The 24,320-nt window shown below is 38.4% G+C and overlaps 2 protein-coding genes across 5 annotated transcripts in view; both read right to left on the bottom strand.

Moving 5' to 3' along the window:
• The window catches only part of hlk (hulk), a 33,601-nt gene that overhangs the window by 8,038 nt on the left and 1,243 nt on the right, over positions 1-24,320 (bottom strand). For 3 of the 4 annotated variants that reach the window (XM_076688725.1, XM_076688724.1, XM_034318595.2), the window contains exons 2-15: positions 16,385-16,567; positions 14,065-14,205; positions 12,994-13,029; positions 11,842-12,024; positions 11,337-11,480; positions 11,079-11,261; positions 10,865-10,996; positions 10,252-10,566; positions 9,984-10,166; positions 9,540-9,671; positions 9,107-9,421; positions 8,695-9,024; positions 8,304-8,624; positions 7,828-8,010 (exon numbers count right to left, since the gene is read on the bottom strand). In XM_076688725.1, coding sequence (XP_076544840.1) covers positions 7,828-8,010; positions 8,304-8,624; positions 8,695-9,024; positions 9,107-9,421; positions 9,540-9,671; positions 9,984-10,166; positions 10,252-10,566; positions 10,865-10,996; positions 11,079-11,261; positions 11,337-11,480; positions 11,842-12,024; positions 12,994-13,029; positions 14,065-14,205; positions 16,385-16,567 — 2,781 coding nt within the window. The remainder of the gene's footprint in view (positions 1-7,827; positions 8,011-8,303; positions 8,625-8,694; positions 9,025-9,106; positions 9,422-9,539; positions 9,672-9,983; positions 10,167-10,251; positions 10,567-10,864; positions 10,997-11,078; positions 11,262-11,336; positions 11,481-11,841; positions 12,025-12,993; positions 13,030-14,064; positions 14,206-16,384; positions 16,568-24,320) is intronic. The other variant, XM_034318593.2, reaches the window with a different exon arrangement.
• On the bottom strand, positions 109-5,574 carry LOC143305389 (uncharacterized). Its single transcript, XM_076688727.1, has 3 exons — positions 5,455-5,574; positions 3,710-4,021; positions 109-2,547 (listed from the first exon to the last, which is right to left on the bottom strand). The coding sequence occupies exons 1-3, from the start codon at positions 5,471-5,473 to the stop codon at positions 2,513-2,515; spliced, it is 366 nt and encodes a 121-aa protein (XP_076544842.1). The 5' UTR covers positions 5,474-5,574; the 3' UTR covers positions 109-2,512.

Here is a 24,320-nt window from a genome sequence, read left to right as displayed (position 1 = left end):
TATTCTATTTCATCGGGTCTTATTTAATAGGCCGTTTGAAATTAAAAAAAGAAAAAAAAACAGGGGTATAAAGAACAAGACTTCTCGATGTTCTTCGATTCTCTATCATTATTATATGAATTTCTTTTTTTTTTGTGATTTTCCTTTTTTGTTTAGTGCTGGCTCGTGCGGCCCAGTAAGCGATCAAGCGATTAGTGATAGCTGGCGTGATAAGAAACGCACGTGTTCCTCGACGTTTTGTTGAGGAATCAAAAGAGGGATGTTTATGTCTCTGCCACGATCAGGGTAGCACTAGGAAAAACAGCATCGTGTATCGATATGGATGTACAATCATTTGCAACGATGCCTTTTTTGATAAGAAGAAATTTAGTGGGAGGTATCCTGCCATTACTCGTGTGCCAGTACCAGATTAAATTAAAAATTAAAATTATCATTGATAATTAAATATTTCAACTGGCAAAGAGTAATAATAAATCATTCTCCTCTACATTTTTCCTTTCCAAGAAAACACATCGATGCTTGTGATTGTACGCCGTGTTTTGTGCCATGTTCGTGCAGGATGAATTACTGTACAGTGTATACAGGGTGTTAAAAAATACCCTGAAGACCTCTACACCGCTGGATAGACCACGAAAAATCGAAGTGAAAATTGGTCAATTTTTCAATTTTCAACAACGAAATGTGACTAAACTACTGATCCCATCGAAAAATGCTGCAGAATTTTTCACTTCGATTTCTCGTGATCTATCCAGCGGTGTAGAGGTCTTAAGGGTATTTTTTAACACCTTGAATATAATGAAATGAAAATCGTTTTATGCAAAAATTCGATAGGTCTGAAATAAAGACCTGAAATAAGATAGAAAATTGAGTTTAACTCCGAGTCGCTGGAATGGAATCGATGGAGAGTGATGAGAGAAAAAAAAAACGGAAAAATAATCATTTATTCCAATCAATATACGGTAGCCGTAATTCACTAAGTGGCTACAAACCTACTTCGTTGGCGTTGCATTTGACATAAACATACTCTGAGAGATCTGCAGATTGATCAAGGAATTATACAAACGAGAATCCGTTCGCTTTAATCCTGAAAGTGTATACAAGCTCAAGAAAATAGTGTTATTTGTGTGAAATATTGATGGGAATGATTTAGAACTGGGGAAGAATAAATATTATTCTATTTATTTTAAATATTAATGTATACTTACGTCTTACAATTAGGCCTCGTTTAATTAGGATAATTAAGAGCAGAAGGGGGAGCCTCGATTTGTTTTCGATTTTAGAAAAATCTAAGAAATATCAAAAATAGAATAAAAACAGTGGTAAAGCTGCAAAAATTTTCAAATTCCTCCCCAGCTCTGATTAATTGAGTCACGAAATGAACAATGCTTCCAGGATTAAAGCTGTCGATTGAAAGTAATAAAACATCATCGAAAGTATCCGTCGTTACACAACCTATACCGCGAGATCTAGGTAGAACGTATCAAAACGTTCTTCAATAACGAACAGCTACACGTTATACATCTTTCCTCAGGATCGTCGACGGGCTCGAGTTTTCCTCACGACGAAAAACTTTCTAGCCCGTTTTTCTCGCGAGCTGCACCGACGAAATGCAATAGGTTTATCGGCGTATCGAGTCGCGACGATTAACAATTAAAAAAAAAAAAAGGCCGACGAGATTGATCTGTTCGTCGTCGACTTCTAGGCTCTCTGTTCGCGCGAGAAATGCATGTGGACCGACTATAGCGTGTCCCACGGACTGGCAAAGTCTTGTCCTTTCATTTTTTCTTAACGAAAAACCGTGTGAAAACGGTAGATTCTTTCGTCTCACGATTGATCAAAGTTGATGCTCGAACCGTGACGCGAGACGGTGATTTGACGTTGTTTTTTTAGGTCCGATGCAGAGGAATTGCAAAATTAAATAGAATGACAAGAAATTAGAGTAGTGTCATTAGGGTGAAAGTTGCAAAAAAATAAGAAATTCCTATGGTAATTTAAATATTTTCTAATTTGTCAAAAGAATTCGAAAACTGCATCAACGGAAGTCCCTCGTCCACACCGGACCTAAGCTCACTGGTTCGTTCGCAGTTTTATTCAATAGATGCTTAATGATACTTAAAAACAAACGAAAAGAAAGAAAGAAATATCTTGTTACAGAAATGTTAAACGATCGTGGAAGAGGAGTGGGGGCGCATGATTCGTTGATGAGATTTGAAATCCGTCCTGACGATGAACGTGAAGGAAAAAAGATGATCGCGTCGATGATGATGATGCTTCGATTACGATGACGATCAATGACGATGGCACGCATTCAGGAACAAAATCGTTCGACGAACGAAACGTTATTTTTTCTTCTTCTTCCTTGTTTTTTTTTTTTTTGTTACATTGTTTCTTATTCAATGTTTCTTCTCAGCTTTCATCTTCCTCTTCTTTTCTTCCCTCCGATTCATCGGGTTACTCTCAGTCTCTTTTCGTCCTTCACCTCCATCTTCGTACTTCCGTTTCCGCTGGTACTTTAGACTTTCATGAGGTACGGAAGCCCGGCCACAACTGCAACAGGCCACAACCCCGACACAACTCTCAGTGAGAGATAGATAAACTGAATCCTCACGATCCTTTCTCATCGCGACGTTTTCTTTTTAATTTAATTCTTTTTTTTTTTTTTGTCTCGCTATTAAGATCGTTAGCGGTTACATTCTTGGTTTTTCAGTCGTTGCTTCGTTGTCGACGGTACAGTTCGGTGAATTCGCGTCTTGTAACGTTTTTCTTTGGCTGTCACGGATTCATCGACGATTACAAGGTTCTTTGGACGGACGGACAGACAGACAGACAGACAGACACAGAGGTGTAACAGGAAGTTGGGGAGAGGATACTGTAGACGGTTCGACGGAGCTATAATAATTTGAACAATTGTAATGAGAGAGAAAAAAAAGAAGGAGGAGTCAATAAAAAATTATAGCTCCGTCCCAGTCGAGTCGTTTAACAGTCACGGTTATTTCCGGTTCGCGAACGCATAGAGGTTTACAAAAAAATGTCATCGCGTTGTTTTAGAAGGCTAGACTTGTGCGCGAAATAGTTATCCCGAAGTATTCGAAGGGATCCGAGTAGCCAGCCACCGGCTTCCCCTAGCACGTATCTTGGATCGTCTTGCTCGTCCAGAACTTGCGGGCTCGTGATTCTCTTCATGGACCGCGCGAGACACCTGTATTCGAGATACGAAGACGATTCGTCAGCCGGGACCATCTCACTGATCGCTTTCATTTCAGCCCCCAATCTTCAACATCGGCTGTCACTCGTTTCTACCTTTCTACGTGTAACCCCTCTACCGTTGCTAATTAAATCACTGCCCACCACGTGAACGTTAAATCTTGCAAACTCTGGATTACACTCGACATTGTCATAATTTACCAGCACGTTCAAGAGGATAACACTTTTTGAAAGTTCCGAGCGTAATCATAATAATAAATCGGTATAAGTGTGTCCTTGGACTCCTGAAGAAGCTAATTGCAATGATTTTGGGTTACGATTTATCGAAAATCTAAGCTATCATTGAAGAAAAATTGAAGATTCTCTATATGTTGATTAATTAATGTAGATTTATGATCCATCAGTATTTCTTCGTCTATTTATCAGTATCCAGCTCAGGGTCCACGCGGCGATCGGGCAGTGATTTAATTTCTGGCGATTTACCAGAGCCAGTTGAAATATTTACCGCTTCCGAAGAATCCTTTCTTGGCCTTCTGGTCACCGGTCGTTTTGCTAATCCCCGACGAGGACGACACCGTAGCGGTTTTTCTGCTCTCCTTCGGCGTGAGCTTGTTAATCGGCTTCAGGCCAGGCAGTCCCAACTTTTCGGACCTCGCATGGGTTTTCCCCTTGTCCTTGGCCATCGGACCGACTTTCGTCATCTTGGCGACCTTGGTGCCGTGGGCTACCTTGGCAGGACAGCACTGGTAGGGCTCATAGGAGGGAATCTTGGGTTTCGCGGTTTTACCTCCCATGCCGATGTAGAAACAGCCGTCGCCTGCAGTAAGCAAATATAACAACGAGTCAGATATAGAAGAGATTCCAGGTAAACTGAGTGTGAGATATACAAAAAAAAGAAAGAGATAGATAGAGAGAGATAGATAGAAAAAGTTGGCGAGAAAACTGGCTAGCCTACAGCCGATTGATTCGTCCTTTCACGAGTCAATATTAAAAAAGAAAAGTAAAATGAAAAAAAAAAAAAGAAAAACGAAAAGAAAAGAAAATTAGGTTTGGATGGATCGAAAAACGAGGTCCAAGTTGGAATGGATGGAAACAAAGAGAGAAACAAATAGTGAAAAAGAAAGAAAATTGAGAGATATTGAGAAACGTTGATTTTCAATTTTAAGAAGATAGAAAAAGAGAAAGAGATTTATTGACTCGTGAGATTTTGACGTTAACGTGTCACTCCAACCCCAATTGCGCAGCAAAAGCCAAACGTGCATGTTTCTCACAGACCAGAATATCTCGCGGCGAGTCGACGACTCTTTTATGGTTGCCGTTTTACCGTGGACCAGCCTCCACTTTTCAAACAAAAATATTAACATTGTTTTTACTTTTCGTGTTCGTGGAACAGAAGAAAAAAAAAAAAACAGAAGGATAATCGGTCCCAGGTTTGTTGGTCGCGAGATATTCAAAACGAGCCCCACCCCTGACGATATTTTCATTCAAGCAGAGGCCAGTCCAATTTTCTTCGACTCGGAGAGCTCGCTGCAGACGACAGCTGTCAACTACAACAGGAACCATCGGCTCGCTTTGGAGAGATCGTTGTTATTTTTTGTCGGGTAGTAAAAGGGCGATCGAAGTCTCCTGGAGCTACGTATCAAAGACCATTTTCTTTTGTTTCTATATCGTACACGAACGACGACAATTATTCTACTTACCTCGAATAAAAAAAGAGAGAGAGAAAGAGAGAGAGTAACAACAAATGAAAAAAAACATTTTTACAGAAGCGAGAGAAAAGCCGCGTGAGTACGTATGGTAATTGTAATTACTCTGGGTGTATCTAATTACATGTACGATTAAAAAACAATCGAAAGTATGTGGAAAATTTAAAAACCGTGACTACTTGGCCACGTAGCTCCATTGACAAAGAGGATGTCACAAGGCTGGCATGCAAATTGTGAGAACGAAAGGGTAACTCGGGATGGACGATCAATTGGATGGACGGGTTGTTTTAGTAGAGGAAGAGAAAATAATAGAAAGAAAACGAAAAGAATTTTAATTGTTCATGCGGGTATCGCCCTACGGCCTTCAAACTCGGCCATCAATGCCGAGGCCAAGTTCTATTTAGATTAATTATCAATCCGAATCGCTCTACTGGTATACACATCTCTACGGTTCGTTTCTTGCTTTTTATGTATTATTGTTTATTGCTTTTCTGTTCGTTTTCGCGTAAACACAAAGCCCGTCAGTCACACTCCGATCTCTCACGTGAAATCCTCTTCGGCATCCTCGGTCGTCGTCGAACCTTTACCTTTGTCCAGGATATTCTTCAGGGCTTTGTTCAATTTCTCATTATTTCCATCATCGTCGTTATCATCATCATCATCTTCATCATCGTCATCGTCATCGTCGTTATCATCGTCGTCGTCGTCGTCGTCGTCATCGTTATCATCATCGTCGTCGTCGTCGTCGTCGTCATCATCATCATTATCATTATCATCATCATCGTCATCATCGTCATCATCATCATTATCATTATCATCATCATCATTATCATCATCATCATCATCATCATCATCATCACCTGTGTATTAACAGGGTCATCGATAATACTTCAGCGCGACCGGAAATGAGAGTGTGTACCTAGGTTTTTTGTGACCGATACGGCCTCTCGGTCCAAGGGATAGCATGCATTTCTTTTTATTGTTTAAAATGGACGATATTATTGACGGCATATCACAACGAACATGTACGAATTGTTATCGGTATCGTTCCCTCACGGAGCATCCCGACACGTTTACACACAGATCTGGTTGCACGTGGACGAAGAGAAAAAAAACAATATTCGCGGCTTCTTTCGTTTGATACTAATCTTTAATTACTTCGTTCGTTTCCTCGCGAGCGATTTGATTTTGCAGAAAAATAAAATAGATATTTAACCCTTTTGTTTTTATATCAAAATCTCTTATTCGACATTCGAGGGTAAATAAAATAATTTTGCTTGCAACGAGAAACTTTTTAACGTTGTCAAAATTAATAGTTCTAAAACATCCCTCTAGAAATTTTTCTGCAAACGATTCGGTTCGCGACGAAACCGATCAATGGAAACGCGATCAAAGAAAGATCTTGCGGCACAAAAGTCGTTAAAAGTAGCTTCAAAAATGTCTTAGATAGAAGAAGCTTTATCGGTCCCGATTCCGTAGCTATACGTTTCAAGAGAGTCGTTTTTAATCGTTGTTTGATATGATTATTGTGGTGAGATGGGTGCGCGATAGCGAGCAGTGAAACAGCGATAAAGAAAGAATATAAAATTGAAATGAAACAGTGTGAGATAAAAAGAGAATAAATAAGAATAACAAAAGAAATGAAAATAAAAGCTCACAGTATTATGAGTGTGCTTTTTAAATGCAATGTGAACAATCTGGTCAGTCTGGCAGAGCGATTTATGCCGCATCGTTAGAAGCTAAATGACACGAACCGAGCTTTCTCATTTTTCACCGAGCTTTGTGAGATCTTTCTTTTCATTTCGTTCTTGTGCTTTTCTCGTTTATACCGATTTCCCGTCCCCTTTTTATTTTCCATTCAATTCACCACCGATCCTCTTTTAATCTCTACGTCGAAGCGTTTCAAACACTTGAAGGACAGCTTACCAGATTCAAATTATAATTATTATAATTCCAAAATATAATTATTCGATTCTGTATAATTAAAATTTTTCAAAGTACTCGATTGATTAAATCTCAAAATGAAATACAACGACACAATTATGTTATATAAATTATTTGCTGTCTTTTAAGCGTTAGTATTATTTATTCAGTATATATACGCGGAAGAAGCTATAGAAGAAAAAAGGACTATATATTTAAAACACACGATTATGGAGATCGTGGTTGTGGCAGAGTGATCGGGGTGATCATCACGGCGCGAGTAGTATACTCGTAGCCGGGTGGTATGGTTATGACCGAGACTAACGTCACAAAGAACAGTACACCGGTAATAATAATCATCATCCTAGAAATCTCCTTACTTTTCTGTTCGATTAGCCATTCCAGAACTCTCTCCTCGTTCTTAAGATTACCTACAAAAGGCACACACGCATATCAGGATCAGCTCAGTTTTGCTCGATTAAGCACCGAAATTCATTGTTCGGCGCGGACAGGGAGGAAAGGGTTACATTTTTTGGTGGCTTGGTCCCTTTAGGAATTCTTGTTCTTCCATTTCTTCTAATACATCTCGTGGAAATGGTTATAATATCGTGATGCTGAATCCTTAATCGTTTGAGTACCATGAGTACTATGAATCTTTTAGTTTAATTATTAAATTCACATTTTAAGTACTCAAACGATTAATATTGCATTTGAACCTCAGATGAAAATTAAACCTATGATAAATACTTTATATTTTGGTAAATATTATTTTCTTCCATTATTGAAAATTTAAAAATTGATGTTTTTTAAATGATTGTCTTCATAAAAGATGACTACCCTGAATTTTTAATGAAAGGAGAACAATAAAAAAAAATGAGGATACTTGAAAGGAATGTAAAGCAGTAATCTCTAATAAGTCTTTGTTTCTACAAAGACAATTTTTAATTAACGAAAAAGAGCGCGGATTTTTGTAATGAACAAGCCAAGGACTTACCGTCATACATGATGGGCACACCAGTCTCGTAATAAACGAGCGCCGGAAATGAGAATACACCGATTTCGGCGGCCAATTTCGCGTCGTTCGATTTAACGAACTGTATACCGTGTTTGTCGGTGTCGTCGTCAATGGTCTCGAGTTCCTCGAGGATTTCCGGGCACGTTTCGCATTTATCATCGTCTGTTAAGAGAAAACATTTAACCTTCTAAGAGAACATTTATGTCCTACCCACCTTATTTTTAACATCCCTTAAACAAGTTTAATTAACGAAGAATTATAATCGAGATAATCAGATATATGCTCACGTATTTTGCAAAAACGTACACGAACCCTGTGTTACATGTAAAAAATTATTATAACACGTTTAAAATATTTATTTGCAAAATTACAGTAAAATGGAATTGAATGCTAATATTAAATGACTGTAGCTTTCTATAACAGTAAAAAGGTTGATAATGTGAAAATGTACTTACAAAAGAATACAGCAAGATGCTCGACGTCGTTAATCAGCACTTGCAGCGTCTTCCGGTCGACGCTCTCGATCACATCCGGTGTCTGGGTACGTAGTTCCAGGATCCAGTCTAAAATCGCTTCCTCGTGCATCATATCACCGTTGTACACTTGACGGAATTTGTGTCTGTAGAATGCCAATGCTGGTAAACCAGGTAGATCGTATTCCTTTTCGATTCCTTCATCAGAGATCTTCACGAAATCGATGTCCTTCTCTTCGCATTCGTCGTCGATGTTTTCGAGTTCCTGAAGAATCTTCTGACTCTTCTTGTCTCCTTCTTTGTCTACAATTGTAATTGTAATACACGAAATATTTATCCATTTCACAGTTGCAGTGATAAATAAATTACTCACAGAAGTAGACAACGATATAATCATTTTCTTCAAGAATGTTCTCCAACATCTTTCCATTCACTTCCTCGATCTTGCCTGGAATCTCCAGAGTATTCTCGTCGGTGATCCACGACAGCACTTCGTCCTCGTCTTCGATGTCTCCTTTGAAGATCAAAGGTTCCTTGTTCCTGAAGAATGCCAAAGTGGGGAAAGATCTGATGCCCTGTTTCTTCGCGAACGCAGTGTCCTCCGTAGTGACAAATATGATCCCTGTTTCGTCCAGTTCGTCGTCGATATTCTCGAGTTCCTGGAGTATTTTGTCGCAATCGTCTCCGTCGTCGCAATCTCCACCTGATTAACATAATAGGAATTGGGCGATTAGTGAAAATGATATTAAATCAGTGGAAAGAGTTATTAATTAAAAATGACTTACTGAAGAAAGCGACAACGTATTCGTGTTCCTCGATAAGATCGGTTAAAATCTCGTCGGTGACCTCCTCGATGGTGGCGGTGTTCTTCTGTTCGATCAGCCATTCCAGTACCTCGTCCTCGTTCAACAGATCACCCTCGTAGATGGCTGGTATCTTGTTCTCGAAGTAGACCAAAGTTGGTAGATGATCGATACCGTACTCCTTCGCCTCGGCGTCATTGTCCATTCTAACGATCACGATCCCTTCCTTCTCCAACTCGTCGTCGATGTTCTCCAGCTCGTTTAGGATGCGTATGTCCTGCTTGTCATCCTTGTCGTCTACGGAAAGGAATCAATTCGTGTCTCGTTTTCGCTCGCGATCGACCAACAGCACCTACCTAACCGGTAACAGTGGAAGAATGTTAAAAGGAGGTAGAAAGACGAATCGATCGCTTACAAAACAGGACTGCCAAGTACGGCGACGTCTCAATCAGCTTCTCCATCATCTCGTCCGTCACCTCTGGTATCTCCGAGTGCTTCTTCTGATGCAGTAGCCAGCCCAGCAGCTGATCCTCGTTCATCAGATCCCCTGGAAATTTATTATTACCGTGAGATTAAATTATTTCCTCATTCATTGGACCTTAATAGAAGGAATCATGATTCTAGGAATGACAGAGGAGTCCTCTTTTAGCGCTGTGAAGGTTTTAGCCAATAAAAATTCGACACTCCCTCGCCACCCTTCTTCAGGGGACGGCGTGGCGGGGTCTCTGAAAGATTTCTTCCGTGTAAAAAAAATGGGATTGCAATGGAGAAGGTAGAATCAGCTTCAAGGTGGAAGTTTTTTGGTTCAATTTCTGGGAAACTTAGATACGAGTTTTTGCAGAAAATAAATGTTCTTTACCTTCGTAAATATGTGGTATCCTTCTCTCGAAGAGCACCAGCGTCGGCAGCTGATCTATGCCGTATTCCTTCGCCTCGTCGAGGTCATGAATCTTCACGAAGGCAATGTTGTGCTGATCGCAGTCATCATCGATGTTCTCTAGTTCGGCAAGGATCTTCTGACTCTTCTTCTGATCCTTGTCGTCTGTCAAAAGAACAAACATGATCAATTTTACAATGTGTAAAAGTAATAATTAGGTAGTTAAATAAAAAATCAATGAATCACTGACAAAAAAGGACGGCTACGTGCGGCATTTTCTCGATGATCATGTCGAGCACCTCGTCGGTGATGTCTTCGATCTGATCGCTTTTCTGTTGCTGTTCCAACCACTTCAGGACCTTGTCTTCATCCTCAAGGTTTCCTTCGTACAATGTTGGTATTCCATTTTCGAAATATAACATACTAGGCACCTTTTCGATGCCGTATTCCTTGGCTTCTTCCGCATTGTCGATCTTCACGAATGTCACACCGATCTGATCGCACTCGTCATCGATATTCTCCAACTCGTTGAGAATCTTTTGAGATTTCCGATCGTTGTTATCGTCTGATAACAATTCCCAGTTATAAATGATACAATTACAATCGTAGGCGTTTAAGTGGAGGAGGAGAGGAGGGATTCGTCTCCCCGGACGCCTTTAATTCGGGGAGGGGACCGCTAGGTGGCGGCGAAATGATCGGTGACAGTGTTCTCGCAAGCGGTCGGCATGCAATTCGAATATATAGGAGTTCCGAATTGCGGTATGATAGGTGTCTAGGGCAGGGATCGTCTGTTGTCAGAGACGAAACGCTTTTTTCTCCCCTCTCCTACATAATTAAAATTAAAAATAAATATGAAAGCTTACAAAATAGTACAGCAAGAGTTTTTCCATCTTTAATCAGTTTATCCAACATCTCGTCAGTGATGTCCTCGATCTCATCCTTTTCCAATTGCGACAGTAACCATTCTAGAATTTCATCCTCGTTTTCTACATCTCCTGTAATAAGAAACTTTCATTTCATTCGATTTCTTATTACCGTTTCATTGTTTCTCCCCGATTGCTCGAGCCACCTACCCACCATCGTAAACATTAGGGATCTGTTTTTCGAAATAGACGATCGCCGGAACCGAATCGATTCCGAAATCTTTAGCCGCCTTTTCGTCGTCGATTTTAACAAACTGGATCCCATGTTTGTCGCAGTCATCGTCTATCTTCTCCAGTTCGTTCAGTACCTGCATCGAATCCTCGTCACCGTGATCGTCTGAGGATTCATTGAAGAATATGATCATGAATGAATTGAGAAGATTTGGAAAATAATTAGCGGAAGGTTACACACAGAATAGAACGACCAGGTTGTCGATGTTTCCGATGAGGGTCTGTAAAGTTTTCGCAGTGACGTCCTCGATCACGTCCTCTTCATCCCCTGTGCTTTTATTCGCCACCAGCCATTCAAGGACATCCTCTTCTCTGCTCAGCTCGTCTATCGAGAATTTTTATATTAAAATCAATATATTGAAATTGAAAAGAAGTAAGAAGTTTCAACTTCTTGAAAAAGAAGTAAGAAGTTTCGATTTGGATCCACTTGGAGAAAGAATGTAATATTTTAAATTTGGTCCCTTAAAAATTAAAAGCATTAAGAATACAATAAACTCTCGTTATATTGCCACGTGAGTGATTTGATTTCCACAAGAATTTTCAAGCATACTTATGCTATTCTTCTCCCTCCCCCTCCTTCACCAAATGAGAGCTTGGAAACTTGAAAAATTTTTCGTTTCTTTAATTGGCCCTGTTCACGGTAATATAATGAAACTCTACTGTATAATAGTGATAGTAATACTTACGCTCGTAAATGATAGGAATCTGGTGCCTGTAATAGACCAGAACCGGAAGTGGACCAAGATTGTACTCATCCGCGAGTTTTTCATCCGCAATTTTCACGAAACCGATACCTAGTTGATCGGCCTCGTCGTCGATGTTCTCCAATTCCTGAAGGGCCTTCAGACACTTTTTGCAGTCAGGCTTGTCTGTCCCATTTGAAATAAAAAGCAGCGTTATTCAGACGTCAGATTTTCATATTGAACAGGAAAATCTAGACTGGGTGGTACGGGACAAATCGGGTTAAACAAGGGTTCTCATCTACTCTTCTTTTTCTTGAAGAATCAATTTTTTCTTTTTAACAGCAAAATTTATCATAAAATTTCTATCATTTTAATCATATTTTCTTTTAAATGAAAATCTTCTTTAACCATCAACAAAAAGGAGGATATTTCGGATTAGTATGCAAAATTTCTCTCAGTTATGGTGCACATCCGTTCTATTCTAAGGGGGGGCACAGGGGCGTACACAATAATGCATATTCTAAGATCTACATTGTAATTGTTTCTCAATGCACAAACATTCATCGCGTGGTTTTTAATCGAAGAAACTCTGTTTCTTTCTTTCATTAACCAGATCGCGTAGAATTTTTATTTACAAAACTCTTCTCCTTTCATTGTCACCTTTTTTACCCATTCAGATTCCGAATTCCTCTATTACTACCGTCTGTACGGTAGACGGAAATAGAAAGTGCTGTAAGCAACGCAATGTAACTCAAGTGTCAACGCGAAACAGGCAGCAATTGATCCGTTAGGTCAGTGTAGTGGTAAGTTAAATACGTATATGGAGAATATAGTCATCTATCGATGCACAGATTTGTCAAATCAAAATTGGAGGATTAAATAGAAAAATTTTTTAAATACTACAAGAATTGTACATCTCTATCATTTTGTAATATTTCTATTTTTTGTTTTGCAAAAAATTTTTAACCCTCGCTTATCCTACATTCATCAAGTTATGATATACCCTGTCAAATTAATATCATTTGTTTCTATGTTTTTCTTTTTTTATACTTAAAATGGTAATCAATGCATCGAGTGACGTATAGGTGTAGAAGCATCGGAAATGAAAGCTATATAGCATCTTGGAACATTAATTTCATTGAAGTGTGTACTTACTAGAACCGGCACCAGCACACCGTTGAGTGTCCGGACCTATCCATACCAACACACACAAGAACGTTTCACATATATGTATTATATACAAGTATGTTTGTACGTGATCGAATCGCAAAATGGGATTCTTAATGAGAATCGTTCAATAATCATCATCACTCGTACATATTATATTTAATCAATCCATTTTGCGATACGTTACTCGTTCCACCACAGAGACAATGACAAATTTTCGCAGACATTGGAAACGAGACAAAAGGATCGACGGGATTTGATGAGAGAATGGCGAGACGTTCACGACGCTCTTTCAACGAAGAATAATTTTTTATATTCGAAATGAAAATAATTAATAGATATTGTGGATGAAGTAATTAGAAAAATTAGTAATTTAATAAGTGATTGAAAATTGTTCTTCGTCATTGAAGTTAAACAGAGCGTTAAAAGGCGGAAGTGATGGGATACGAAGTTTCGCTAGATCAACTTCAATATTTCGATTGAGTACGTATCGTTAATATAAGTGAAAATAAAACCAGAGAAATCGCTTGAAACTAATGAAACAATGTTAATGCAACCGAGCCCCATAGCTTCATTCGTTTGTAAAAGCTTCTGTTAATCTTATATATACACTTAACAGATGTATTAGTGAGCCAATAAAATAATAAGAAAAATATTGTGGTGCTATTTACACGAATCGTACGAATGATTCAACGTACTCGTAATAATATATAAGAAATAATGTGTTAGCGTGTTGATCGTATTTGGGTGAATCACCGATACCTCAAAATTTCATATATATACATATTATCATTGATACAAGAAAAGAGAAATATCAGTTTAAACATCATTATATTATACTGGTGATATAATGTAACAAATTAAAGTTTATACAGGGTGTCTAGAAATATACAATAAAATTTGATTATCATCGAGAAAATTCAATTTGAAGATTCTTGAAAATTGGATACTTAGAGTTATTTCACTCTCTTCCGGATGAAAGTGAATCTGATTCGGGGTAATAGAGAGACATGATTTTGATTAAAAATTGTACGGGATTGGAAGGGTGTAAGAACTCACAGAAAAGGACAGCAACGAACTCCGTATCCTCGACGATCTTCTCCAGGATCATTGAGTTCACTTCTTCGATACGATCCGGAAGATCCATCGCCTCCAGACTTGTTAGAAAGTCTAGGACATTTTCTTCGTCCATCAGGTCACCTGGACAATGAAGAAATTTTCAATAAAAGATTCTAAAATTCGAGCTTCATATTTCAGTGCATTATGCTTTAAAAAAAAATTAGGTTTCAATGGGTTAAATTTAGCTACCAAGAAAATTAGATTTTTCCAAATTTCCAAAATACCTCTTTTAAGAAAATTAAAATTTTCAAAAATTTCCAATATACCTCTTTGATCCACCTATCCTATTTTATTCAATTTCTTTTAATTTGTCATATTTAAAAATTTTCAAAGTCCATTTATATAATTTTGAAAATAAAAAATTGCTCACATCCTGCACGTGTACTCTGCGTGTTATCAAACAGGTCGAAAGAGTTAATAATATATTTCTAATTGCGACTTGGTGTCGTTTCTGTTTACCATAGCGCACAGTCCAAAATAAACTTTGTTGCGATACAGTTGCATCGGGGTACAATGGAAATAGATCCAACCTGTCGTTACATCATCGAACGAAAATCAGTCGAAACTTCGTTCCGGGTGGGAGCTAAATTTCTCAGCTGTTTCTTTCTAACTCTGATCTCTCGCCTTTTAAATATCTTCAGTGAGAGATATTTCGTCGGTCGACTTAATAAATCTACAGAATCACGTTGCCAAACGCAAGTTTTACTGATCACAATGTAACAGGATTGATGATCACACCTGTACCTCGGTTCACTTCCGCGTTCGATGTCCAATTTCTAATTTACTTCTTTGAACTGTACGCAATCAATCGGATTTATTAATTTCATTTCATTCACAATGAATGGTGTCTATCAAACGAGTAGAAATTGTTTTTTAAAATCCTCAAAATACAAATAAAATTACATCTAAAAAAGCTGTGAAAATTTTCATTTTTAAATAAATATCCCTAATTACTATGATTTTTCAAATAAATGCAAATTACTCTATAGTACACCTTATAGTATACCTTTGTAAAATGTTCACCTCCAAGAAATTATTTTACGTTAAATATCTATTATTCCTAATAATTTCATAGCATACCCTAAAATAAATCCGTCTAGAATTTTAAGCCTGCAAATAAAAATCATGCTCGTCCATGGATCGTTACGAATCAAGTCATCAAACGGTGTAGACGCGACGGTATCATATTGTAGAAAAGCGATTCCGTTCCAAGCGAGTCGTCTAGATCTAAATGTAGAGAGCCAGATGATAGCCAGAGGCTCAATGAAACCGTAAGATACGCTGCATCGCGTTTATTACGTAACAAGTACACATTCCATGTACCCAATTAATATCTTCGGCAAGCCCCACGTGTCAGCGTGCCGTGCGAATCGTTCGCCACGCGCGAAGGTGGGTGGCATTATTGCTTTCATAGGTATCCCAGTGAACGAGGGTGGGATATGTCGAACAAAAGTCGAGCACACGACGGTTCCTGTTTTACAGGCTAACCTAACGAAATACCAACGATTCGGCCGGTTGCCAAAACGCGAAGGTGGTCAGACAGCAGTGTCTGACCACCGCTCGACTCCGCGATAATCTGCTTCCATGGCGATTAACGAGATCAGACGAGATCATCGATATTTGTTTAATCAGCGGTATTATCTGTTATGTTAGGATATATGGGAGTTTCCGGTGTTTTATTGCAGAAAGTTCAAAGAAAGTAAAATTTTATGGACCTTAAAGCTATGAATTTTATGGATCAAGTGTGAAACTTTTAATAGTTGGACTATTTTGAATAATTTGGTTGCTTGAATCTTTCAGTATTAGAATTCTAGTTAATCTAAATAAACAATATTAATTAATAGTTAACGAATATAAATTTATGAGAGGAATTTTAGTAAAAAAATATTGAAAAAGACGTTTCATAGATGAATGTCTGACCATATACACTCTATACTACTGAAAACCGGGCAAATTCGTGAACGACGCCTGACAATGCGTAGCCTATACTACTGAAAATCAAGAAAAATCAGTAAATCATGAAAATTCGTGAATACCACGCGATTGTTTCGTGGATTCTGGGTCAAGTACTATAGCTCGGTTAGTCTCGAACCTTGTTTCTCATACCTGGCAAGGTTACCGAGATCGCGGCCGGATTCCAATAAAAGTTTGGCGAACTTTCAGCCATTAGGAATCATTACTATCCGCTTTTGTTCGAACGTACGTACACGTTGTTGATGCACGGAAAAATCATCGTTTCCCTTATTATACGATGTCTGACCTTCGTAAATGATCGGTTCCTTTTCACGGAAATACGTGAGGGCTGGGAAGTTCTTGATGCCGTATTGCTTGGCCAGTCGTTTATCGTTGATCTTGACGAAGTCGACCCCGAAGTGATCCGTGTCGTCGTCGATCTTCTCCAGTTCGGCCAGCACTTTGTCGCATGTCGTGCAACTTCTCGCATCTGAAAAAAATAATTTCACCCGGTTATTATATTCGGTGGAGAATTTGTAAAAATTAATAAATTCTACGAGACTACGTTGGATAGACGAAGAATACGTTTGGAAAGGGTGTATGGAAGAGGTTAATGATTTCTCAGCCGCCTCGGGGGTCCTTGAGGCTGGCCTTGCGTCACATCCGAAGGAAAGCTAATCCCTCGTGGACGAGTTTTATGCTTATCCGTCGGTGGCTTGCCAGTTTCGAGCGTTCTTGGCCAGCTCGGTCCGTTCCGCTTGCTATTGCAGCTCGCAGCTGCGCGGGTGTTGGGTTACAATCATTGGATATGGGCAGCAAGGTGTTTCTGCACCGTTTCTCCATCGATACTCATTAATTTCCATGAGTTACAGCCTGAACATCGATCTCGATTAACGTTCGACTGGTTCTGCTTCGCGAACGTGAATAAAACGAACGAACAGGTGGACGTCGCCATTTTTGGTCGCCACTTCCTCAGAATAGCGTCACAAAGACTGACTCATACTCTTTCACTTTCCCTGTGGTTGTTTCGTACTGATACTCGATTCGATTCTATTTTTGCAAACCCACCGACGATGCTGTTGTTCTCCTTTTTTTTTTTAATTTTGTTTCTCCCTTTCTTTATTTTTTCGAAACAAAATTATTATTGTTTACGAGACAAACTGGCCTCGTTGTCGACCGCACGCTTTATTATTACCTTGACTCCTCGTACCTTCTGCTTATTTTTGTTACGCGTATTTTACTAGCCGTTTATTCTCTCTCCCCACGCGATCGTATCGCTAACGTTCGGTTCAACACTTGGTTTCACACCCTCGCACCAAGTCTGGCAGAGTGTACAGCGACAAGGGACAGCGAGGAGGAAGGGAACGAGTTGTTGAAAAACGCGTGCCAGTTAAATTGGATCGGCTCCACACGCTGGTGCTCGTAATGGTGGAAAGCGGAGAAATTCTGCACGAGGGTACAAGATTTTCTTCAGCTGTTGAAAGCATTACCAGTGAATTTCAGATCATTTTAATTGGAATCTTTATCTTTTCATGGTACTTGAATATTATTTCATTTTTACTAATCAAATATTTTCTATTACCTTAAAAATATATAAATGGCGTGCATGATCTGAAGAAATGGTGGATGCACTGTTAGGGATCAACAGGGGCGATGAACTCTTCAGCATTTTATGCCTAATCAAATTTTTGTTACAATTAGAATCGAAAAAATTGAATCAATCAACGACAAAGAATGTATTGGTACATATCTGGCATTTTTTCTGTTCTATTCAAGATTATTGCGGTTTTAATAAAATGTTTTCAACCGGTTACAATAAAATCCATGGTCCACGAAAACGCGATCTGAAGCGGTGTAGCAAAGAGACTCGCAAACAAATATAAATAGAGCGACACAAAACAATTCTATTTTTATTTCCTATCGTGTCCACCCACTGGTTCCACTCCTAAACGGATCGTCGGATTGGGAACGAGAAATAAGCGATACGGTAAATCACGATTTCACGCTTAGGCGTATCGATCATCGCGGTAGTAGCTCATGAATCACCGTGCCTCTATCCCTTTGAAATTCAACGATTAATTTCATTCGACTGACTTTGGTAATTGGAAGCTTCTCTTGTAACGCCAAGTAACTTTCAGTATTTTGTCCCTGAAATTTTGAAAATTAGACCATTCACAATTTAGATTGCCATACTTATTTTCTTTAAAAATAGCATTTAAAGTACCTTCCATCTTAATCACTCAATTATTTAAAAATTATTCGCAAAATTCTCCCCCAAAGTAAAAGAAATCTCAACCATATATATTCAAGACAAATATCCCTCCTTCGATCCTCAGCCAAATGGCTCTCTTCAACAACGAGCCTGTCATCGGAAACTAAATCCCGTCCATCAATCTCAAATCCAATCTCAATCGATCGACGAGATCGGGAACAACAGGCTATCGGACAGAAGCGTGACGATTTAAATAGCCAGGCTAAGAAAATATCCTCTGATATCAACGCGTCGACCAAGAATATCCGTTGGCCGCGATATCTTAGCCTTCGTTTCGCTGGATATCGTCGATATAATCAACCTTTCTTCGAGATTTCAAGGTGGCCGTGATGCAGAGAAAACGTTCGAGCGTTCTTGCGCGGATAAACAGACAGCTTCTAGCCGCGCGAGGAACAGAGACGACGAAATCGAACGACGGCCAGTGCCTAGTTTACGAGCCACTAAAAATACGAGAACGAACGGCCTCGCCGATCCGACGTACATCGCGACATTTTACTTTACGGCGTTCCTCGGCAACGTCTTTTTGCTAAGGGCGTAGGTAAACGTAGGTTATTTTAAGTTAGGGGGGTGTACTGGTGGTACACTATTCTGGTGTTAATGATGAGTTGAATGAGGGATGAAATAGTAGACCCTAAGTTACATTGATGGAATATATTAGGTGGAGTATATAGTGTTAAGATTAGTTTAGATTAAGTATACTAGCGGTATGCTATACTCGTGTTAACGATGGGTTAAATGAGGGATGGGATAGTAGAACCTAAGTTACATTGATGGAATAGGGGATGAAGTATACTAGGTGGAGTAGAGTGTCATGGTGAAGTCAGTCAATTAGTAGCCTTCATCCATAACTCCACTATAGTGACAATTTACTATTATTTACTATTTTTTATTTACTATCATTATTTACTATTACTAATACTCTACAATTTACTATATCAATTTAGACTCCTAGGGTCTAGGTAGGGTGAAACTACCCTTCTAAATAGGGTAAAATAGGGTGGTAAAATAATTCTACTGGTAACCTTTTTCCATAATTCGAATATATTAGAGCTAGTATCCTCTATTAACATAACCCAAACAGTAATTTTAATTGTAATTATTTCCCACTACCCTATTATAATTATATAGAATCACCTTGAAATTATCAAGCAACATAGATTGACATAGACAAGACCCCCAAAAGAATTAATAGAGCTTGAAGGCGAGGATAATTTGCAGACACCCTTTAGTAATGATTCTTCTCCGCTGTAGGTCGAAGGTATCTGGAAGTCGATGGTTTTATTTATACCGGAAGAAGCATCCAAGGCATATTTTCAGGGTCCAAGCCCGTCTCTAAAGATAGCCCAACTCAATCGGTCGTATTTCTTGTCCCGCGTGGGTTACGACTGCACTGGTGTTAGTGAGCTTTAAAGTTACGAATCAACGATGTGGGACAATGCGTGGGTTTTTAGAGCTTCCTTGTCTCTAGAAACCCGTAAAGATTAGAGTTTACTTTAAAACCACTGTTATTATCGTAAAATGAAAATTATAGAGATACAATTTTATGAAAATCGAAATTTATGAAATTCTTATACTTATAGGAAGAAATCTATGAAATTATAAATTGGGATTTGAAAACTTTAAAGAAAAAAGTTTTAAGACTTTAGTAGAGTAGATATACCGTTCGAAAGTCTCATTTAGTGGTCAAGGCTACAAACATAGCATCAGAGTGTAACCAATAGGAGTCGAATGCTGACTGTGAAAATAATCAAATCTAGGTTGATAGAACTTGCTATAACTTCAATTAGAGTCTATAGGATCGTTCTAATAAAAATAGATAGGCTAATAATAAACTAATACTATGTTTACAATATTCTTCTTACGCCAGTCTAGAAATCATCGATTGATCTTATTAAAACCTTCGACCCTCTTAAACCCATCTTCCATAATGCTTCACCTCTCAAAGGATTGTAATCCGACAGAGGAATAATTCTGGAATGGAAAGGCTCGAGTGGAAGTATTTTTAAACAAGTTGATTTTTCGAACAGCTTTCAAAGTGCTGGTGAGAAAAAAATAATGTGAAAGAGTGGCGAGTCCATGACGATACAAGTCCATGACGGTTCAAGCAAATATACAAACCATCTACTTCTGAATAAACAATCTATAGTATCGCACGTGTGTATATATATCCGAGTTATGCGAATAGTTGGCAGATGATCAATCCTCCTTATCACTGAATTAGCTATTTTCTCATTCTAGCAACGTACTTCTTGGTGAGCTGATTAAATTAACCTTGAAAAATAATTGACTCTATGATTGCAATAAAAATTTAATTCATCAATCCGGCTTATTGGAAACTCTGTAAATTTATTTATTATTAATTTTATACTCAGCAGAATTGTATACTGTTAGAAATAAATCCTATTTATAATAAATCTTCACAAGACTGATTTTTTCAAACAAACCAGCTGTTTTTTACAATTCTACAGAACTTACGTTGGAATTGTTGGTATAATGTTCTACACAGCACAGTATAATTTTAGACGCTGGCCAGATCTACTGAAAGATGCACTTCGTTTGCTCCTTTGTGGCAGACATAGTACAATCGTGTTGCGTGTTATTGAACAGAATATCAACCTTGAAACGCGGTTTTTAATATATTATATTTGTGGCGCTAGATACTGATCCTCTCCCATGACATTTAACATTAACGAAAGCCTAGGTAATTTATTAATAAATCAAAATTTGTTTCTATTTCCATGTCCCAGGCGGATCGGTTCAGGGGTGAAGTGACCTATGCCGCTCATAAGACGATCAAGAGATAATTGTCTTGTTTCTACGACGTGACAGAAACGATGGGAAGACGGGAGACAGAGAATCCTCTACTTAATTGATGGGGCGGAAAGGGTTCGTCTTTCAGGACGTCTGACGAGGGGTTCTGGAAATATCCGCCTGAGACGTTTTCCAGTTCGTGTGGATCTTTTATTTCTTGTTTGAAGAAACGTATCAAGGAAAAATAACACAAATTCTACAAATTTTAGAATTTTCATCCGGGATTAGTTCAGTCCCTTCAAAATAATATATATATCACAATATTTTATTTTACAATTTAACTTTTCCATATCTTATAAAATTAATAGGAAATTAATAATACTTGAAATTTTTTCAAATTCCTTTCTGTTCATTCATTATAATTTTAATGAGGTCTAGGTGCACTCTGACCCCCAGCTAATGACTCCAATGATCACGAATCGATCGCAATTCGTTTTGAAAAAAGGAAGAAAAAGCTGGTCTCGAAATTGTAACCGCAAGAAAAAGCTAGGTGGCAAAGAAGCCGCGAGGACGCAGCGTCTGGAAATAGGTTCGCATCGCGAGCTCGTCGTCCGGGTCTTCGTTGCGTCTCGAAGCTGAACGCTCGTCGTTCTAGCGTGATTCTAGCGCGAATTTCCCGCGAACCGTGTCGATTTTAACGATGGAACATGGTTCCAGGTAATCGAGATCGTTAACCGTGTACACGAGAAACGTTTCAACGATACGAAGAACCGTCGACGAAGAATATGGTAGAACAGAGGCGTACATGTTTTCAGGCGAGACGATAGTAAGAGGCTTGGCGGCAAGCGCTAAAATAACTCGAACGTGTGCTAAAAGCGGCGGCTACCGGAGCGCCGGCCTTGCTACCACGTTCAAGAGGTATCCGTTCTTTTCTGCCGATCGACCAGAACCCAGCCAACGGGATCTTTCTATAAAAAATCCCAGGAATAGTGATTTAACAGAGCGAAAAAGATACGTGGTCAGAATAAAGACTCGAAAGATCTCTCTTTACTCTCGTGATACTATTTTTAAGATTATGGATAGAGAAAGAGGCGAGGGTATTTTCAGAGTGTTCGTGTTACATCATGAAGAGAAAATTATTCGATGGAAAATGAATTCTTCAGGGTACTAACAGTAATTATGAAATTAATTAAATTTACCAATGGCTTTTGAATTTTTATTTTAAATTATCAAATTTATGATAATTTAACTTTTGCCAAGATAAAGATTCGTGAGTGATTTGTCTGTTTTTTATTTGTTTTTTAATTTAAAGATGAGTTAAATGTTAGTAGCTGTAGCGTTAAGACTGGAGAAGGGGAACGATTGTACGATCGTTTCATTCTGTTCCATCTCTTGGCAAGGCTGCTCGAGTTGCCTCGTACGGATGTTAGTTATTTCGTTCGTCTTCTGGCGTGTCAGCCATTACATCAGCTGGTATTATGAAAACGTGATTCAGGAGAGAGCTGCGACAGGAACGTGGCTTATACGAAGAACACACACGTTCGGTGGAACAGGTTGTCAAAAGGTTATTCATTAGGGTGAAATGAAAAAATAATAAAAATTGTGACTAATTTACAATAGCCGAGGGTACTTGACTTTCTGAACTTCCAGAAAATCATTTTTGAGCGTCGTAACAACCTTGAGATATTTTTTAAAATATATTTTAAAGCCTCGTCGGTTGATAAAAATTTATAAAGTCAATAAAAATAATTATTCTAAGGTACATTCTAAATCATGATTCGAGGAATTACATCAATCTGCATCACGTGGTCATTGAATCATTGTAATTGAGTTGCTTCGATGGAATTAAGTTAGCGGCTGGCAACGCGACTCGGTCATTGTGAGTCAATGGTTGCTGTATTTCCCACATTGGAGTAGTAAAATCGAGGGTAGCTAGACGTTTTGAATTTTCCATAGCTCCTGCCGAGTTGTGACTATATTTTATTTGAGCTTCCGTTCGTTCACTCCTGACTTCCGGTTTCGAGGTCTACTCGATTAACTTTAAACAAACTTTTGTTTCTCGATTTAGGTACTGTAGGTTCAGTATCTATTTTCATCTTACAAATTCTCTTGTTCTTTTTCTTATTTTAACCGAGTTTACATTGGAACTTTGAAAATTTTCTGTTTTTAATAATTCTAAATCTCCGCTTCAACTTCAAGAGACACTAAGATATTTTGAAAATCCAAATACTCTAATTTTCTTTGAAAAATAATGTACAACAAAATCCAGCATCAAATATCCAACGCAATCCGCTCAGTTACAAGAGTTATTTACAGTGTACGCATTCTGCGTTCGCTCGAAATTCCAAACAATTCCGATAATCTCTCCATTGTGCCAAGAAATTCTTGATCTCTATATTCGCGTCCGAAAATTCATAGAATCTCGAAAATAATAATTTCTATCATCCTTAGACATTCTCCGTTTAGAATATCGCAGAGCTCTACGAAGCTATGCTAGACAAATTTTCAAATCCCATAAAAATCATTAGAAAATTTATTAGGCGAAACAAAAATATTGAGATGTAACGATTATCTGTTCTAATTACAATTTAAGAAGCCACAATTTAATATTGTAAATATCTTGGAAGCTACTATAATTTTATTTTTCATTAATCGTGGCGAGCCTCGTTTATGAGGAATAACTAATTAAAAAATAATAATAATAACACATAATTTCATTGACATCCCGCAAACGTTCACGAAATCTCGCGTCTGACTCGAGACGGCTTGTCCTACTGAGCGTGGACTAGCCACTTGGCAAAAGAAGAGAATTTAATACCTGTTAATTGTCACGCGAATGCAATCCGCGTGTTTAACGTGGACACGTAATCATAACCAGTAACACACACCATCCACACCAAAATGAAAATCAACATTTATAAGAATATTGCAAACTGTACCCTCTGACACGTGACTGGCATGACGGTTCAAAATAATTATAATCTAATAATTAATAAAATAAAAATGAAAATTTTCTTAGTAATTCTGATAGCAAGAGTATGAATGTCAATGGTGAAAATGATCTGGGTTGATTATTAACACGTGGGTTAGACACTGCTATATCTTGTAAGTAGAATCAATTCAAAGATGTCGAACGACAGAAAAGAAACCGAAGAGGAATCGAGTTCGACGAGAAACAGAGGCGTCAATCTTCTGCCGGGAGACTTATTTATAACGCGGG

The sequence above is a fragment of the Osmia lignaria genome, chromosome 6 (assembly GCF_051020975.1).
Source record: "Osmia lignaria lignaria isolate PbOS001 chromosome 6, iyOsmLign1, whole genome shotgun sequence".
NCBI lineage: Eukaryota > Metazoa > Arthropoda > Insecta > Hymenoptera > Megachilidae > Osmia > Osmia lignaria.
Note: the sequence above shows the minus strand (reverse complement) of the source record. Positions and strands in the feature narration are given on the sequence as shown.